Source organism: Hyperolius riggenbachi, chromosome 9, assembly GCF_040937935.1.
Source record: "Hyperolius riggenbachi isolate aHypRig1 chromosome 9, aHypRig1.pri, whole genome shotgun sequence".
NCBI classification, from domain to species: domain Eukaryota; kingdom Metazoa; phylum Chordata; class Amphibia; order Anura; family Hyperoliidae; genus Hyperolius; species Hyperolius riggenbachi.
This window is the reverse complement of record NC_090654.1, coordinates 251,147,711-251,167,989: the sequence shown is the minus strand read 5'-3', so window position 1 is coordinate 251,167,989 and position 20,279 is coordinate 251,147,711. Positions and strand designations below refer to the sequence as shown.

At 45.8% G+C, this 20,279-nt stretch overlaps 1 protein-coding gene across 3 annotated transcripts in view; it reads left to right on the top strand.

The window, feature by feature from the left end:
* Positions 1–1,327: 1,327 nt before the first annotated feature.
* The window catches only part of LOC137533104 (prostaglandin reductase 2-like), a 49,228-nt gene continuing 30,276 nt past the window's right edge, over positions 1,328–20,279 (top strand). For 2 of the 3 annotated variants that reach the window (XM_068254281.1, XM_068254279.1), the window contains exons 1-2: positions 1,328–1,375; positions 19,997–20,075. In XM_068254281.1, the coding sequence (XP_068110382.1) occupies positions 20,039–20,075 (37 nt within the window). In that variant the 5' untranslated portion in view covers positions 1,328–1,375; positions 19,997–20,038. Of the gene's footprint in view, positions 1,376–1,484; positions 1,559–19,996; positions 20,076–20,279 lie in introns of those variants that run through there. The other variant, XM_068254280.1, reaches the window with a different exon arrangement.

Below are 20,279 nucleotides of genomic sequence, written 5' to 3'. Positions count from 1 at the left end.
CACACTGCAGTGTGAACTGAAAGGGATATCTTCCTTTTTATACTGCAGATGGGCGTTATTTTTCTGCCATTGTGCCTTTTCCGTACTTTTGCAGTGTTGTGTTGCATTGTTTTGTGTTGAAAGCTGCTTTTTGCTATTAATTTGTTTGAACTGTATAAAGTTTCTTTGTATTGTATTATGTACTTTAACTGCAATTCCTGTTTGTCTCGTTTAGACTCCACTCCATCATGGAAAATATATCAAGCAAACCTGTGACAAAACTGGGCAAAGTAAACTAAAAACAGGTTGCCCCCTTTGAAAACAAGTGTTTGTTTTTTTAAGCGCCAGTGATTAAAAGAACTGAATAGTGGAGCCATTAGACACCAGGGAACTTTATAAGGGAGGAAGGGGTCCAGTAGACATTGAAGTTGGCCGGCGACTAAGTCCCAGGGTACAATTTCGGCCCACAATAGGTTTGACATCCCTGCTCTAGATCCGGCAGAGGCTTCCCAAGTCCTCCTGGTCCCTACCATTGCTGCGCACAGACCCCAAGAACATATTTGACAAGAGCGTGTGGAGTATGTTTGTGTGGCCACGCTCCCCACAATATATGAGCGGCCTTAACTTAGCGGGTAGGCACAGCTGCACTCCTACATGAATAGCAAGGATGGGAATTTTCGGGGGTCCTGGGCAGTTGCGGTGGTCTGCAGGAATGCTTTGCACTCACTTTTTGAAACTGCAGGAATTTTTATTATCACATTTGTTACTACTGCTGCATTTCTCATGGGCTTGGGCTCCTATACAATGTGGAAGGGCACAGGAAAAAAACATAGCTAAGTCACTTTTTTGGCAATTCGAAATATTTTCCTGCCTGTTGGAAATTGCAAACACACCACAATCGTTCCATACACCAGACAGATAGGAAGAAAATCTAGGCAGCATGGCCATAGAGGAAAATGGGAGAGATGCAAAGTTTCTCAGCGGAAAACAGCTAGCAACTATAAGCAAGGCAATAATTTTGGTTGGTCATAAGAAATCACAACACCTCAAACTTTCCTTCTACAGTAGTAATACAGTTTCTCCTTATATAGTAGTAATACGTTTTTTCCTTATATAGTAATACAGATACTCTTTATTTGTTTATATAAATCTCGAGACTTTGCGACTTTGGGAGCATGGCTTTTGCTTTCAAAAAAAGGATAAAGTACATTTCCACAACATCAAAAGCTACGCCCCGTCCTAGGAACAGCTAGACACCTTTGGCCAGTGGCCACTTTATAGGTGAAGCCACGCCCTGGCGTGGCCGCTTTAAGAGCTTGACGCATGCGTAGAGGGAGCAGACTTTGACGCTTCGCTTCGCTCAGACTACATCGAAGCTGCAAGCGCGAGGGTCTCGGTGAGTGAAATGTTACCACGCCCCCCGACGTCACTGTGTCGCGGGACCCTGTACTGTTGTCCCAGCAGTCCCCGCTGTCGTAGGAAGCTGTAACGTGCTGGCGCTGTGCAAAGCGATGCTGCCTGCTAAATAATACAGTGAAACTGAAAAGATAGTATTTGTAGAGAATTCTTATTAATAGTGGTCAGTGTGCTTTGGACAGGGATGCTTGCTGGGTACAGAGGCTGAGCAAACTTGGTGCAACTTTGGATTGTTAACCAGCATACTTTATATATATTTTAATTATTCAAGGTCATATGAATATAGTAATACGTGCTGCTAAAGATTCATCCTGCCTCGGTCTTTTAGAATTAATGCAACTACATTTTAAAATATAATTTTTGTCAATTAGAATAAATGTAATGCATTAGATTACTCACACCACCCACTTTTCACTAATTTCATCTTACAATAAATGTGGTTATCTGACTCCAGAGTGGCAAGTAGCTCCTTCCTTTCCTTCCCAGCCCTTCCTTTAGCTCTGGAGGAGATATGGTGTATGAAGCTCGCTTCCCATTTGCACAGAAAATATAACTGCTGCTAGGCAGAGCTGGGACATAGTCCTCCAGCACCCAAGGCTGAGACACCAAAGTGTGCCCCCTCCATCTCTCCCACCCCCAGCCGTCACACACTGATTGCTATTATACTAAGAGACTCACCTATGAAGAGAGAAGGCTCTAAATCTCGTTGAGCCTATCCTGGTCTCGGTCCTCAGCTCTTTCCCATTGAAATCCCACACCTTTGGGAGTCTTCGGAAGCACTCGTGTGAGCGCTTCCGAAGATGGGCAGCTCTGTAGAGCGCATGTGCAAGCACACACTCACACGTGCGCAATAGGGACAGGCTGTGGAGTTGGTACAAAAAAATCATCCGACTCCTCAGTTTATAAAACCTCCGACTCCAGGCAGGTACCCAAAATGGCTCCAACTCCTTAGTCTAATACCTACCAGGGCTGTGGAGTTAGTACAAAAATCATCCATCTTCAACTCCTCAGTTTATGAAACCTCCGACTCGAGGTACCCAAAATTACTCAGACTCCACCGCCCTGCGCTCATCTTCGCAAGCACTTGGGGCCACGAGTGCTTCCTAAGCCTTACAAATAACTTCAGTGGTGGGATAGCGAAGGACTGAGGGCAAGGGGGTTGGGGGCTCTGTGGGATCCAGAGCCTCTCCTCTGCATATATGGCAAACTTTTTAAAGCAAAACTGTGATTTAGCACTGGAGCCCTCTGAAAGATCGTGTGTATTATGTGACACCAGTTTAATTCCAAAATTGTAACTACGTATAATCACAATTGTAAATTTTTATGTTAAATAGGACATAGGGGGGCAGAGGTGGTATAGAGGTACACAGTGGAGGCAAAGGTGGCACGGAGGGGGACACAGAAGGCACAAGGGGGTACAGAGGGACACCGTGCAGGCGGAGGGGGACACTAAAGGAACGGGAACAGAGTGGGATACTGAAGGCACAAAGGGGCACAGAGGAGGTACAGGTTTTTGACTTAGATTAAAGGGGCTACATACACAGGGCTTACTCCAGCCCCTTCCTTGCAGATCGCTCCCTCACTGTAGTCCTCTGCCTCCTGGATTGTCCGGTAGAAGCCCCATTAGCTTTGCCAGTTGGGGTGTAAAGCACATGCACGTGTGCACCAACCCTCCCCAGTGCCTGTACTGACTGGCCTCGACTGGCAAAGCTTACGGGGCTAATACCGGAGCGATTGACATGGAGGGAGCTTGAGGAAGCCCCAAGTATGTATACAACTTTTATACCTTTTCAACTCAGGTACACTTTAAGTATGGATTCAGGTTAAGAATGAACCTCCAGTCCCTATCTCATTTGTTAACCTGGGACTACCTGTACTTGGCGAGTGTGTTCGTGATGGGGGGGGGGGGGGGGGGTAGGTCCAGAGTGAATAACAGTAGTGCTGCCCACCTACCTATCTTCCATCTGCTGGTACGGCATGGGATGCTGAGCTTAGTGGCAGGTGCTGAGCACCTGGTCGTACTATCCTAAGCAATGTATAGAGAGCATGGCTCAGCCGGGTGAGTAACAATTCAAGGCATGATATATTGGTGCTGCCTAATACTTTTAGCTGCATATAAGGTGGCTGTTTGCCCTGGTGGATGTGGATGGACTTAGTATTATGCCCAAGTTTCTTCACTTATCATTGCTGTGGCATAGGTGCACTGGCAACTTGTCACTTTGAAGCATAAAGATTTTCTTATGGCCCACCCATGAGATCTATGGAGATTCCGTTAACCCTTGAATATCCATTCAAAAATGATACTGTGATTCTACACATTGTAGTGTCAGTGGTTGGTGCAATGACTTCAGTTTGTTTCTTCTGAGAGAGCTGTGCTTTACATTATTAATATGCAGATGGTTTACTATTGTAATCTTGAGCCTAATTTCACACATGGGGCTTTGATTCACTAAACTGTGATGACTCAAATATCACACCTTATCAAAGATATCACACATTATGAAAAGATATCACACCTTATCAAAGATATCACACCTTATCTAAGTTAACACGCCTTATCAGAGTAGCATAGCGAGTGCTATGAACCTGCAGGGGCTCAGGGCAGGACGAATGCCATTGCCAATTAGCAGGCATAAGTTTGCAGCACTCGCTATGCTACTATGATAAGGCATGTTAACTTTGATAAGGTGTGATATCTTTGATAACGTGTGATATTTGAGTTATCACAGTTTAGTGAATCAAACCCCACGGTGCGGTGCGAATGTCCTGCGGCAGGGGAGGACAATCCCACCGTGCCATTTTCCCTTGCACATTACCCTGAGGCAGACTGCGGTGACAGGGTAATAAGCATAGCTCCCCCCCTGAATAGTGATGTGCTCCCTGCAAGACAGGGAATATGTACAATATAAATTGCAATTCTGAACGAGTCGTATATTGTATTACATGTCCTTGCAATCTGATGTACGTAGGGAAAACTAAGAGAAGATTGGAGGCCAGAATTGGTGAACATATAAACAACACTGAGAATGCTACAAAGGATAGCCCCCTCGGCTTGCATTTTGAAAAATTCCATAATAGAGATCCTAAAGGTCTGAAGTTCAAGGGGATAGTGAAACAGAAAATCCCAAAACGTGGAGGAAATATAGAAAATTAGTTATATAAGATAGAAGCAGTGTAAGGAAACGCGGAAATGCCGCCGTCTCTCAAGGTGAGGCGGCTGTTTCCGCGTCCAGCATGGCGTCACAACGCGGAAAAAACGCTGCATGCCGCATAGGCAGTGCGGCGGAATCCGCATTGGGAACGGCGGAATCCGCATCAGAGGCGGCCCCCGCACTAGATACATTGCATGACAGTACTGGTGTGGCTGGGACTGATAGTCCACCAAGATTCAGACTTACACGCGCGCGAGCAGAAAGGCAGAGTTTAAATAGCAGTTAGAAGGGTGTCGGCTGACCAGCTGGGTCAGCTGACAAATTCCACTGCTCTCATTGGACCAGCAATTAGGGAGGTCCTGGAAAGGTCCTAGAGTATATATACTGCTGGTTGTTCACTTGCTCTTTGTCTGGCGTGCAATCACATACGTGGGAGCACCCAGATCCGTAGTCAGATCCTGAAGTGTGCCGGGACCAGCTGGAGCTGTAATCCTACACTTAGCTAGATATTTGATAGCTAAAGTACTAGTTTGATTGTGATTATATGTTATGACTTTTGCCTGCCTCGACTATCCTCCTGAACTCTGACCTTGTACCTCGATATTTCTGATACTCTGTTGCCGAACCTCGGCTCGTTCCAAGACTCTGTTTCTGCCTCCTGATTTTGTACCCCGATATATCTGATACCCCGTTGCCGAACCCTGCCTGTACTTTGACTCCGCCTTTGCCTACTGTATTTGTACTTTATCTGTCCGTGTGTGTACGACCTGGCTTGTCTGACCTCGAGAACCGACCTCACGATTGGAGGCGGTTCCCAGTCCTGTTAGTGACACTTCTTCCTGAGTGTCACTCTCGGACTTTCCTTCCTACTGTCAGTCTGACTCCTCCCGTCTTGGAGAGCTCAGGTCTGCGGAAGGAATACGTGCAGTTCTCCTTGCTGCACTGAGGCCTAGGCCTCCTAGTGTTACTGTTACACCAAAACACTACACTCTACTCAGGCGAACAGAGGTTAGTTTGTATATCGGATTATCGGTGAGACTGCAGATCACTTATAATCTGGTATATATCTGTATTTCCGGCGATACTGCAGATCACCGGTAATCAGATACTCTCTGCGCCCACCGATCGTTACAGAACGCCATACCCAAAAAATGCAAATGGACCCACATACTGACCGTCTGGGCGCACTTGCCACTTCGGTGGAAAACATCAACCAAGTGCTGGGTAGCCACAAGACTATGATTGATGTCCTGTCAGGCTCTGTGCAAACCCTCCAGACGTCAGTTGATTCAGTGCGATCCTCTCCTAGTACTGACATACGTATGCCTGTACCTGATAAATTTTCCGGCCACAAGTCTGACTTCCGGAATTTCAGGAGTAGAGTGTTATCGTATTTCGAGTTGAGACCCCGATCCTCGGGGACTGAGACCCAACGGGTCACCTTTATTAAAACTTTGCTGTCTGGTGACTCCCAGTCATGGGCATACAACCTGCCTTCTACCAATACTGCTCTGACCTCGGTAGAGGAATTTTTTAAGGCCATGGCCGTAATCTACGACGACCCTGACCTTGCTGCATCCTCTGAGCGGAAGCTCAAACTTTTACGGCAAGGCAGGGGTCCAGTCGAGGATTATGCGGCCGAATTTCGTAGGTGGTCAGTTACGGCCAGGTTTGGCACTTATGCCCTGTTAGATTACTTCCTGTCTGGGTTGTCAGATGAGGTCTCCGACCTAATGTTAAGCCAACCCGAACCCAAAACAGTCGACGAGGCCATCTCATCGGCCATTCGAATCGACCGTAGGCTACGCCATCAGAGACAGACTAGGGGCAGTCATCGGCTTAGGCCGACCTCTTACACAGTGCCTCCCGCTGCACCCCTAGTAACTCCGTCTCCTTCTGTCTCATCATCTCCGGTCTTTCCTCCACCTGAGCCGATGCAGATCGGTCGGTCTAAGTTGACCCAAGTGGAGAGAAGACGGAGATTGTCGGAACAACTATGTTTATACTGTGGTGAAGGGGGGCATAGGGTACGAGACTGTCTCATTAAGCCTAATAAGGATAAGCCGGGAAACGCTACCGCCTAGGAGTGATAAGGGGTGACACCCTAGGCGCCCAGCTCGCACCCCTGAAAGAAAGACGATTGCTCCTCCCCTGTACGATTACATGGGGGGACAAATCTGAAGCCACAGAGGCCTTTATTGATTCAGGCTCCGCGGCTAACTTCATGAGTTCCGAATTTGCAGAGAAGTTGGACATTCCTCTCACCCCAGTAAAACCACCTATCCAGGTTACTGCCGTGGACGACTCCCCGTTACAAAGGGACCGTCCGCTGTCCCAGACACCAGAGGTGGAAGTCAATACTGGGGTACTGCATAGGGAGAGTTTACGTTTTTTTGTGTTACATATGACCACCTCCACCATTGTCCTAGGTATGCCTTGGCTGCAGCTTCATTCGCCACAGATCAATTGGGCGACAGGACAATTAACCAGTTGGTCAGACTTCTGTTCCCAACAGTGCCTAGGAAAAGTGGTATTAGGTCAGACCAAGGTACATGTGGAGGGTGTTCCCGAGCAATACTCCGAGTTCTCGGATGTATTCTGTCCCAGGGCTGCTGATAGGTTACCTCCTCATCGCCCTTTCGATTGCCCCATCGATCTCCGTGCCGGTTGTATGCCCCCTAGGGGTCACCTGTATAATTTGTCTGGACCAGAGAAGGTGGCTATGCAGGAGTACATCCGTGACAATCTGGCCAAGGGGTTCATTCGCCCCTCCCGCTCGCCTGCAGGGGCCGGTTTCTTTTTTGTTAAGAAAAAAGACGGAGGTCTTCGACCTTGCATCGATTATCGGGGCCTAAATAAAATCACGGTGAAGAATCGTTATCCGTTGCCATTAATAGACGATTTATTCACGCAGGTCACAGACGCTAAGATCTTTTCAAAATTGGATCTGAGGGGTGCATACAACCTGATCCGCATTAGAGAGGGCGATGAATGGAAGACGGCCTTCAACACACCCGATGGGCATTACGAGTACTTAGTGATGCCCTTCGGGTTGTGCAATGCGCCAGCCGTCTTCCAGGAATTGATTAACGAGGTATTCAGGGAGGTGTTGGGTAGGTTTGTGCTTGTATACCTTGACGATATACTAATTTACTCCAACAACCTCTCCGAGCACAGGGTCCATGTCAGATTTGTGCTAAACAAGTTGAGACAAAATCTGCTGTACGCCAAGTTGGAAAAATGTATTTTTGAAGTTACATCTGTCGCCTTTCTGGGGTACATAATCTCCACCTCGGGCCTGTCTATGGACCCTGCCAAGGTATCCGCTGTTCTGGAGTGGCCTCAGCCGGTGGGGTTAAAGTCGTTGCAACGTTTTCTGGGTTTTGCAAACTATTATAGGAGGTTCATAAAGGGGTACTCCACCGTTATTGCACCTCTCACCAGTCTCACTAGGAAAGGGGCGGATACTACTCACTGGTCGCCTGAGGCCCTACAGGCATTTTCGACCTTGAAGGAGCTGTTCTGCACAGCACCCATACTAAGACACGTAGACACTTCCTTCCCTTTTATTGTTGAGGTAGACGCCTCAGAAGTCGGGGTGGGGGCTGTGCTGTCTCAACGTTCAGGCTTACAGGGTAGATTGCACCCATGTGCCTATTTTTCTCGGAGATTCTCTCCAGCAGAGAGAAACTACGATATAGGCAACAGGGAACTCTTAGCCATTAAACTAGCCTTTGAAGAATGGCGTCATTGGTTAGAAGGAGCGGAGCATACTATCACGGTTTTTACCGACCACAAGAATCTGGAATACATCGAGGGGGCTAAGAGGTTAAGCCCTCGTCAGGCTCGATGGTCCCTGTTTTTTTCAAGGTTCACATTCGTGATTACGTACACCCCGGGCAGTAAGAATACTAAGGCAGATGCGCTATCCAGGTGCTTTGAGCCAGAAACAGCACAGGCCTCCGTCCCTGAGACGATTGTTCCGCGAAAATTGGTGCTGGCTGCAATTGATACTTGGGAAGACTGGAAGGAGACGTTGAGCCCCTTCCAGCAGGACATCCCGGAAGGGAAGCCTGAAGGGGTCATGTTTATTCCCTTGCCCTTTCGTCTTCAGATCCTTGAAATGTTCCACGCACATAAAAATGCTGGACATCCTGGAGTTGCCAGAACACAGGATCTTGTAGCCAGGTGTGCCTGGTGGCCTTCCCTGTCTGTTGATTGCAGGGAATTTGTTAGGGAATGCGCAGTATGTGCTAAGAGTAAACCCTCCCGGCTGGCACCTGTCGGTACCTTACAGCCTTTGCCCGCCCCGAGTGAGCCATGGACCCACTTGTCCATGGATTTCGTGGGTGAGCTCCCCAGGTCTGAAGGCATGTCGGTCATTTGGGTGGTAGTCGACCGCTTCAGCAAGATGGCCCATTTCGTGCCCTTGAAAGGACTCCCCTCGGCTCAGGAATTGGCCGACCTGTTCATCATCCACATTTTCCGGCTGCATGGCATTCCGGAAAACATAGTGTCGGATAGGGGAGTCCAATTCATTTCTAGATTCTGGAGGGCATTTTGCCACCAAATGGGCATGAAGCTGTCTTTCTCGTCCGGCTACCACCCACAGACTAATGGCCAGACTGAAAGGATAAATCAGTCTCTAGAACAATTTTTGAGATGTTATGTTGCGGAGGCACAAGACGACTGGGTCAGATTTTTGCCCTTCGCAGAATTTGCTCAAAATAACTTGAGAAATTCCTCCTCCGGATTTTCGCCTTTTCAGGTGGTAACGGGGAGATCGCCCAAGTTTTCCCCCTTGCCAGTTGCCTCCTCTCCGTTTCCAACCCTGGAAGCCTGGCACAGGGCATTTAAAGTCATCTGGGGGAAGGTGAAGAGTAATCTGGAAAGGGCATTCCAGAGTCAAAAGGGTCAGGCTGACAAAAGACGCTCATTGGAGTGGAAGTTCCAGCCAGGAGACTTGGTCTGGGTGTCCACACGTCACTTAACCCTGAGACAGCCCTCAGATAAACTGGGCCCCAGGTTTGTGGGTCCATTTTCAGTGGCCAAGAAGATCAACAACGTTACGTATTCCGTTGATCTTCCCGCCAGCATGCGTGGGGTAAAGTCCTTCCACGTATCCCTGCTTAAACCAGCAGTCCATGTGGGTCCCACTCCTCCTCCTCCTGTGGTGGTGGACGACCAACCTGAGTACGAGGTAGAAAAGATATTGGATTCACGCATGGTACAGAATTCGGTACAGTACCTCGTACATTGGAAAGGGTACGGTATTGAGGAGAGACAGTAGGTACCGGGTTCACGCATGCATGCAGACGAGTTAAGGAGGGAGTTTCATGCCTTACATCCCGAGAAACCTGGTAGGAGTTGTCCGGAGTCCACTCCTCGGGGAGGGGGTACTGTAAGGAAACGCGGAAATGCCGCCGTCTCTCAAGGTGAGGCGGCTGTTTCCGCGTCCAGCATGGCGTCACAACGCGGAAAAAACGCTGCATGCCGCATAGGCAGTGCGGCGGAATCCGCATTGGGAACGGCGGAATCCGCATCAGAGGCGGCCCCCGCACTAGATACATTGCATGACAGTACTGGTGTGGCTGGGACTGATAGTCCACCAAGATTCAGACTTACACGCGCGCGAGCAGAAAGGCAGAGTTTAAATAGCAGTTAGCTGGGTCAGCTGACAAATTCCACTGCTCTCATTGGACCAGCAATTAGGGAGGTCCTGGAAAGGTCCTAGAGTATATATACTGCTGGTTGTTCACTTGCTCTTTGTCTGGCGTGCGATCACATACGTGGGAGCACCCAGATCCGTAGTCAGATCCTGAAGTGTGCCGGGACCAGCTGGAGCTGTAATCCTACACTTAGCTAGATATTTGATAGCTAAAGTACTAGTTTGATTGTGATTATATGTTATGACTTTTGCCTGCCTCGACTATCCTCCTGAACTCTGACCTTGTACCTCGATATTTCTGATACTCTGTTGCCGAACCTCGGCTCGTTCCAAGACTCTGTTTCTGCCTCCTGATTTTGTACCCCGATATATCTGATACCCCGTTGCCGAACCCTGCCTGTACTTTGACTCCGCCTTTGCCTACTGTATTTGTACTTTATCTGTCCGTGTGTGTACGATCTGGCTTGTCTGACCTCGAGAACCGACCTCACGATTGGAGGCGGTTCCCAGTCCTGTTAGTGACACTTCTTCCTGAGTGTCACTCTCGGACTTTCCTTCCTACTGTCAGTCTGACTCCTCCCGTCTTGGAGAGCTCAGGTCTGCGGAAGGAATACGTGCAGTTCTCCTTGCTGCACTGAGGCCTAGGCCTCCTAGTGTTACTGTTACACCAAAACACTACACTCTACTCAGGCGAACAGAGGTTAGTTTGTATATCGGATTATCGGTGAGACTGCAGATCACTTATAATCTGGTATATATCTGTATTTCCGGCGATACTGCAGATCACCGGTAATCAGATACTCTCTGCGCCCACCGATCGTTACAAGCAGGATGGATTTACCGTTTGGGAACGAGAATCCCATATGGACTTAATTCAGATTTGAATATGGCATATTTTTTGCAATAATGAGAAAAGATACAAACAGTTACCCCTTTAAGAGATGTTCTGAAGGCCAAGCACTGATAATCGGTGTAAATAAATGTCAAAATAAACTGTCTGCACAAAGCTATAGATGTGTACACTAGAAATGTAAATTCCCACGTGATCGGCAGTATAAGAGAATGGGATAGAGGAAGCTTGACACGTCACTGCTTTGAGAGAGCCCCGTGGGCGGGGCGAAACGCGTCAGCAGGGGGCGGCGAACCGGCAAGTGTGAGCGCTCACGCGGATATATGGATGCAAGGCCGCATGCACGGCCCGCAACAGAAAGTATACACACCACGATCCGGATCAGGAAGACTAGAGGTAAGGGGAGCTGTGCGGATTGTAGGGACGCCTCTCCGCAAACCCCCTGAAGTCAGCCGGGCCCTGGAGTGAGAGGTGAGACAAGACTGTGGACGGCTGGTGCATCCATTCATGCATATGGAAGTCTTGCTTACCGCCGCCGAACGCCACCAGACTGTAAGTCACTTATGAGTTGCCAACAATTGATATGCCATTTGAAATTCCGTCTACTCAAGTGGTACACGGTGATATACGGTTTGGAAAATAATTTATGTCAGCACCGGAGTATGAGATTAGCCACATGCACTGCCTAAAGTCTATCATGTCAGAGATAAGCAGCAAGCGTTTTAAAGGAGACAAAGTACCATATTGAAGACTCCCCAGGAGACATTTTCTTTATCAAGTGTACACAGAAAATCCAAACAAAAAACATCAGGCATGCTTTGAGGCCTCGGTGCGCGTCGGTGGTAGGACCACAAATGACCAATTAAGATTGGTGGGTCGTCCATTTTTTGCATGGGCTTCAAGCCGGGCGATTTTGGACAGACAATTTACCATCTTATGGTCTGTGGGTATACATATTAAGACACATTGTATTATCTAGACCAAGGAAGATTGTGGCACTACCCGTATTTCGCATAGGCTTGGGCCAGGCGATTTGGGCGAAATTGCACACAATCCGAGGTCAATGAGAATGTTTACATCATGCGCTTACCTTGCTGGTTCATGTTTTTAGGTATGTTTTTAAAGTATTTTTTCCTTACCTTGACCAGTGAATGTTGTGGAAATTGTCACAAAATAAATGTTGTAATTTTTCATGCACATGCAGCAGTATTGGTTATTCATAATTGTTTGCTAGGGAATATGTAGTGTTGCAGTGGCGGCGCCATCTAAATAGATTGTTGCAGTGCCATTGACTCCAATGCAGATGCCTGTTGCGCGGTACCGCTTGGCAACACACTGCACAGTCTGCGTCGCCTTTGCGTTGTCGTAAGCACTTCCACCACACCGTGGGTAGTGTGGACAGTCTCACAGAGACTAATGTCCACTGTGACGCAACACCCTAGTGTGAAAAGGCCTTATAAAGGGTAAGCTTCATAAACACTTTAATTATTCCTCAAAACTTGCCTATTTTTCTTCTTCTTATGTTTTTTTTTTCTTTTTCAATTATGGTAGTAGACCCTCTTTGTGCAAGATCAGGTGGCTTGAGGACCCTCATTAGCATTTCCTGATGGCACCATTATATTTGTTTTTTGTTATCCCATCATTCCCTGTGTGTGTGTTTCCTCCAGGCACTCCAGTTTCCTCCCAAATCCGAAAACATACAGATAAGTTAATTGGGTTCCCCCTAAATTGGCCCTACACTATGGTACATATAGTACGCGATACATACATAGACATACAGTACAGTATGACTATGGTAGGGATTAGATGGTGAGCCCCTCTGAGGAACAGTTAGTGACAAGACAATATAATCTGTACAGCGCTGTGGAAGATGTTGGTGATATATAAATAATAATAATTCCCTTTCAGCTGAATGTAAGCACCTGAACATTTTTCTTCCTGTTAATTGTTGCTATAACAGTAACTGCTATCTTCACTGGGGAACTACTGTGTAATTTATGCACATTATCTCACAGTTGTAATTGAAGCATCATTGGGTAATGGCCAGTGGCGTAGCAATAGGGGGTGCAGAGGTAGCGACCGCATTGGGCCCTTGGGCCCACTTTCAACTACAGTATTAGCTATTGGTTCTGTGCTTGTAATAATCACTTCTATAGATGCTTTGAATAGTACAGGGAGTGCAGAATTATTAGGCAAGTTGTATTTTTTGAGTAATAATTTTATTATTGAACAACAACCATGTTCTCAATGAACCCAAAAAACTCATTAATATCAAAGCTGAATATTTTTGAAAGTAGTTTTTAGTTTGTTTTTAGTTTTAGCTATTTTAGGGGGATATCTGTGTGTGCAGGTGACTATTACTGTGCATAATTATTAGGCAACTTAACAAAAAACAAATATATACCCATTTCAATTATTTATTTCTACCAGTGAAACCAATATAACATCTCAACATTCACAAATATACATTTCTGACATTCAAAAACAAAACAAAAACAAATCAGTGACCAATATAGCCACCTTTCTTTGCAAGGACACTCAAAAGCCTGCCATCCATGGATTCTGTCAGTGTTTTGATCTGTTCACCATCAACATTGTGTGCAGCAGCAACCACAGCCTCCCAGACACTGTTCAAAGAGGTGTACTGTTTTCCCTCCTTGTAAATCTCACATTTTATGATGGACCACAGGTTCTCAATTGGGTTCAGATCAGGTGAACAAGGAGGCCATGTCATTAGTTTTTCTTCTTTTATACCCTTTCTTGCCAGCCACGCTGTGGAGTACTTGGACGCGTGTGATGGAGCATTGTCCTGCATGAAAATCATGTTTTTCTTGAAGGATACAGACTTCTTCCTGTACCACTGCTTGAAGAAGGTGTCTTCCAGAAACTGGCAGTAGGACTGGGAGTTTGACTCCATCCTCAACCCGAAAAGGCCCCACAAGCTCATCTTTGATGATACCAGCCTAAACCAGTACTCCACCTCCACCTTGCTGGCGTCTGAGTCGGACTGGAGCACTCTGCCCTTTACCAATCCAGCCACGGGCCCATCCATCTGGCCCATCAAGACTCACTCTCATTTCATCAGTCCATAAAACCTTAGAAAAATCAGTCTTGAGATATTTCTTGGCCCAGTCTTGAGGTTTCACCTTGTGTGTCTTGTTCAGTGGTGGTCGTCTTTCAGCCTTTCTTACCTTGGCCATGTCTCTGAGTATTGCACACCTTGTGCTTTTGTGCACTCCAGTGATGTTGCAGCTCTGAAATATGGCCAGACTGGTGGCATTTTGGCAGCTGCACGCTTGACTTTTCTCAGTTCATGGGCAGTTATTTTGCGCCTTGGCTTTTCCACACGCTTCTTGCGACCCTGTTGACTATTTTGAATGAAACGCTTGATTGTTCGATGATCACGCTTCAGAAGCTTTGCAATTTTAAGAGTGCTGCATCCCTTTGCAAGACATCTCACTATTTTTGATTTTTCTGAGCCTGTCAAGTCCTTCTTTTGACCCATTTTGCCAAAGGAAAGGAAGTTGCCTAATAATTATGCACACCTGATATAGGGTGTTGATGTCATTAGACCACACCTCTTCTCATTACAGAGATGCACATCACCTAATATGCTTAATTGGTAGTAGGCTTTCGAGCCTATACAGCTTGGAGTAAGACAACATGCATAAAGAGGATGATGTGGTCAAAATACTCATTTGCCTAATAATTCTGCACTCCCTGTAGTTATCATTAACACACTGCTTCCAATCCCCTTCTTGCACCTCTGACACTGTGTTTGTCCTTGATTGGTTTTGGTGTGTTGTATCAATTGTTATCTATAGCATGCTTGGGGGGCCCCAAAGCTAAACTTGCACTGGAGCCCACGGCTTCTTAGCTACGCCACTGGTAATGGCCTAAACAAACACATACAAAATGGGTAAAAGCATGACTAGAAACCATTTAAGTAAAGTATACTAGAAGAAAAAGTGAATTTTTAAAATTGACATTGTATGTAAAATGAGACTGAGACTAGATGGTTCACCCTCTTTAATTCATGAAGACTTCAAATCTAATGTGGCAGCACTATATGGATTTATGCCAAACTCTATTAAATATTTTCCAAGCTGTTAATCATCAGTTTAACCTCTGATTGTAAAATATGGGGATGTCAGAGCCTAAAGTAGTGGTGAACTCCACCCATGAAGGTGGAAGAAAGAGCTCAGATACGTATGCAATAGAACACAATACATACAAGCAAATGAGCTGGATAATGCCAAAGGGGGTAATTGCCTCAGATCACCTGACAGCTGACGGAACTCCAGGTGCTCACCCCGGACTGCTCCTAGTGCCCATGCAATATCAGGCTGGCTGCATAGGGGATGCGTAGGCCACCAACACTACAGCCCTACAATCCTTTGCATCGCCTACTGCTTGTGCCAGGTGACCGCTCGTTGGCTAGGAGCTGTCACCTGTTATGAGCAGTAGGTGGTGCAAGGGATTGTGGGGGCTGCATCCCCTGTGCAGCTCTGCAAGTGCTGCAACAACTGCCGTGATTGGTCTGGACATGGCACCGCCAGATTGGGGTTTGGTTGTGCAGGGCTCCATGTTACCTTTTCCCTGGGGCCTACTTGCAGCTTAAAGTAGTCTGGAAGCCAGCATTTCTACTTTTCTCTAAAAGATTCCTCACAGCTTGAAAGCTAATAACCCAGAATTTTTTTTTTTTTTAGCAGAACATCACTGAAATGTTAAACAAAGCACTTTGTCCTGCTATCCAGCTTCAAATCTGCATCCAAACTGTAGATAAAAGTATCTTTGTTTACATTCCAATGTTGTTACAATGTGTGTAAACACAGTGCAACAGGTGAAAAGGAGCTCTCTTTGAAGCTCTCTGTGCTTCACACACACACATAGTTCAGAATAGCTCATTAGAAGATGTTAATATATAATAAAAAGCAGTTTGAATAAAATGCAATGACAGCTTTTAGGGCAAGATAAACTACACTTTGGAATCTTGTAATTTGTAAACAGACAATATTACTTATGCACAAATGCAAATATGATAACTGAGTTATAAAAAGTAGGGAAACACGTTTTTATTGAATGTTATGTCGGAGTTTCAGGCCGCTTTAAACTGGCCCTGGATAATGCCAGTGTGTAGCCATAGACATGATGTTTGGTCAGCTAATTACAAGGAAAGTGGTGTTCTCTGCACCTGAGGAGTGAACAGGTCTGCTGATAACTGTGTCCTTCGGGATGTTTTTCTAAAAAGCATTGTGTAACTATGGATGCGCAAGCTGATGCTAAACACATTAGATTCACAGCACCGCATAATGTTTGAGGTGCGGCCATGTCTCTGAGGACAATAGTCCATTGCGATGAGATTAGATGGTTCTCAGCAGAGGCAAATCTGGCCAGAATTTAGTCTCACAGTAACCCTTACAGTAACCCCACCATTACTTACAATAACCCCACTTTTGCTAAGGTCCCATTCTCACCATAGTGGAAAACAGCCTTTTTTGGGTCCAGTTTACTGCATTGGAAAACTGACAGTTGACAGGTCCTATAGTTCTTATAGGATCCGTTCCGACTTGTAGGACAGCAATGGATCCACTGGAACCGTTGCTGTCAGTGGAACACAAAATTGGAACCTGCACGATTATTACAGGACAGCAGGTGTGTTTCCCATAGAAGCCTATGATAGAAATGCATCTACTCCGGACTCCAGATCCAGCTCTAGTGGGAACCAAACCTTACCCTAACATTATCCCCACCCTTACACTAATGCTAAAGTACACACTTGCGATAACGATTGTTCTAAAGAACCAATAATTAGCTGACGAACAAGGAAGGAACGATTGGAATGCAACTATGGAAAAAGACAACTGTTACACACATATCAACGATAGTTATCTAGAAAAGGAACGTTCAAATGAGAAGTATGTGCATGCAAACGGATGTTACACAGGCTTACAATAGATCATACCATAGTTAAGATAGTAAACATTAGCAAGTCGCGCTAAACAGGAAGTAGTAAAAAAGTTTACTTTCTGACGCATGCCTACATTCCCTTGTAACGATCATTATTGGCAGATAACTATACACACCTTTGTTTTGTAACGATTGTCGTTCAATATGATCCGTCCTGGCGGATTTTTTTCCTCTTGCCGATACCGCTCGTTTGTCGTTTTATCAATATTTATTTAATGATCGTTCGGTAATCTTCTTTACCTGATTGTCGGCAGAACGATCAATAAACTGCTGTTAGGGACGACCATAGTCGCAAGTGTGTACTTAGCATAACTCTTAAATAAAGCCGCTATACACTACTCGACATGGTGGCCGATCGACCATCCGATTCGATAATTATCGAATCAGATGATAATTGCTGCCGCCAAGAGCATGCTCGATAATGTGACCAATTCCAGGGCGAAATTGGTTGCATGTATCGATCCGACATGCTGCAAGATCTCGAGCTATCGTCATTGATCAGGTGTATGGCGGAATCGGCAAGTGATATCGGGCCAAGCGACGAAACCTCCGGTGCTGTTCCCCCAGTAAATGTGCCCCCTGTATGTGCATTTATACATTACCTGTCTTAAGTCACCCACTGCGCAGTGCCCATTCATCTTCCGCTTCTTCCATTTGCCTCTTACACGCCGCCAGTGTATGATGTCACACACAGCATGTGCTGAATTCCGGCGCTGTGCGAAGCACAAATGGAGGAGTTGGAAGTCGAAGACGGATGGACACCACATAGGACAGTTCAATATATAAATGTACACAAGGTGGCACCTTTATACACTGGGGGAGGGGGGTGCAGCGGCGAGGCGGCAGATTCGGCCGAGATATTTGATGCTGAAATCGATCGGGAATCAGCCTGCGGTGTATGGGCAATTGACAGATCTTTCTCTAATCACATTAGATCAGAGAGAGATTTGTCTCTTGGTCGAATCTGCCCATCACTGATAGATGTATGGCCACCTTAAAGTGGACCCAAATTAAAAATACAAGATTTCAGAAATAAAATCTATTTTCTAAATTCTAATAATAGTAGCCTTTTTTCAGCTGCATGATGACAAATATAAAATATTTTACATTTATTGGAGGAACCCCTCCCTTCCTTTCAAATTGCCGGGATTTTTCTGGCAAACTGGTGGAGTAGATGTTGTCCAGCAAAGGAGGAATTGCTAATGGCTGCCCCCAGTATAACCCTAGCTATGAAAAGAGAAGGGTGAAAAGCATGCACTGAAATGATCATAGGCTTGAAGGAGTGTTTATTTATCTTTGTATGTGTCAGAGTGGTGCAACTAAATATTTTTAATTAAAAAAAAAAATTTGGTTTGGGTCCGCTTTAACTCTAACCACACAGAATGTATAATATTAGAGAGCAGTTCACTTTTTCTGCTGCTCAGAGGGGATTATTGTCAGTTTTAGGCATAGATTTGCAACAAGAATCAATGTTAGACATCGTTGGAGGGCTGATTCACACTACAAAAGCTTTTTAAACGCTAGAGATTTTAAATGCTCTTGCTATTGCATTGCTATGGAGGATTTTTACAAAATCACATCTCTCCAGTGTGAACACTCACACATAGGATAACATTAGCAAGAGCTTTTAAAATTACAACGCTTAGAAAAGCTCTTGTAGTATGAACGAATCCTAAGGGTTAGGGCACATAGGGAGTTAAAATATTATTGGCATTTGGAAACCTTGTACACTCAGGGCTCAGTGCCAGAATAAACCAAGTTGTCTTCAGCAAGGGCCAGCTTATCACAAACACTAACCCTGCCCTTACAAAGACATTGACATTCATAACAGCCCTCTCATTAAAGTGGACCTGAACTCTTGCACAGGACCAAAGGAAGATATAGAGAAATGCACCCTGTATGTATTTAGAGAGGTTCTGAGGAAGGCGCAGAGCGCCAAAACGCGTAATGACACAATAGTGCAACTACTGAGGTACCGCCCACCCCCTGACGGACACCGCCGGCGCACGGAGCGAAGGCCCCCGCTATTGGCCATAGCGCGGTTAGAGCTCGTGAGGTGTTAGCGTCATTTGGACTGGTGGAGACGATGCGTCTGTTGAATTATGTGACAGGCCTGTCATTGGATTTCATTTTGTAAGTGTATTTTAAACTTTTTACTGAAGCGATTAAAGAGGTTAACGCACCAGAGAGCGCTCCTATACCTTTTTGTTTTTATGTATTTAGAGAGTTTAGCCTGTCTAATTCACCCTCATCTGTGTCTGATCACAAGTTGTAATTTGATCTCGCCCCTGTCCGCTGACTGCCACGGCAGATAAGCTCATTAGAAAGCACATGCTGTTAAGATGTCTGCTCATGAAAGCAGGAAGTAGAAACACTGCAGATTTATTGCAGGATTTATATGAGCTGTAACAAATAAATGTTTTTCTTTAAAGGATATTATGCTCGGTACACACCATACAATTTTGTGTTAGATAGATGGTTCGATAGATAATTTCCGACATGTCCGATCTTATTTTTGATCGTTTTTCTGATCGATTTCTCATAGAAGTGAATGGAAATAGATAAGAAGAGATAACAGAATTGAATCGAAAATCGCTCGGAAAATCGAAGCAGAAATCGATCGGACGGAAAGTCGACCGAAAAAATGCATCGTGTGTACCCAGCATGAGGCTGTTACTTATCTCTTAGAGCAGAGAGGAGTTCAGGTCCGCTTTAATTGTACTCTCACACACTGATAAAATCTCTTACATCATTGCTAACCTAGCATAAAGCCAGACAATACCACTGATCTTTCACCTGCAACTAACACTGTTATTAACCCAGAGGTCGCATTAGCCTTTAACCGTGTCACTTCTGTGTCAGGATCTCCTGTCCCATGTTCTGGAGTGGAATTCCTCTTCCTATTTACACACACAAATGTGCCTGATTTCTAATACTGAGCATGTTTCCATTTTGCTTTAGGCTGCTGCTCATCAGAAGAAAACCACCTTTTGTCTGTGAAGTATGAAGATCAAGAGATTTGTACTGGCATCTATACCAGGTGACTATTTCCATTAGCAGTATTATGGCTTATTTATAAAGCACCAATATATTACACAGAGATAGGAGGTGCATATGGCAAACATTGCTAGGTGACAAGTACACACTAGGGCAGGTGCTTCCATTAAGGCAAGGGGGGAAAATGCCCCAAATGCTGCCAGCACCCCCCCCCCCCCCCCCGCACTGCAAGGCCCCCAGCCTACCC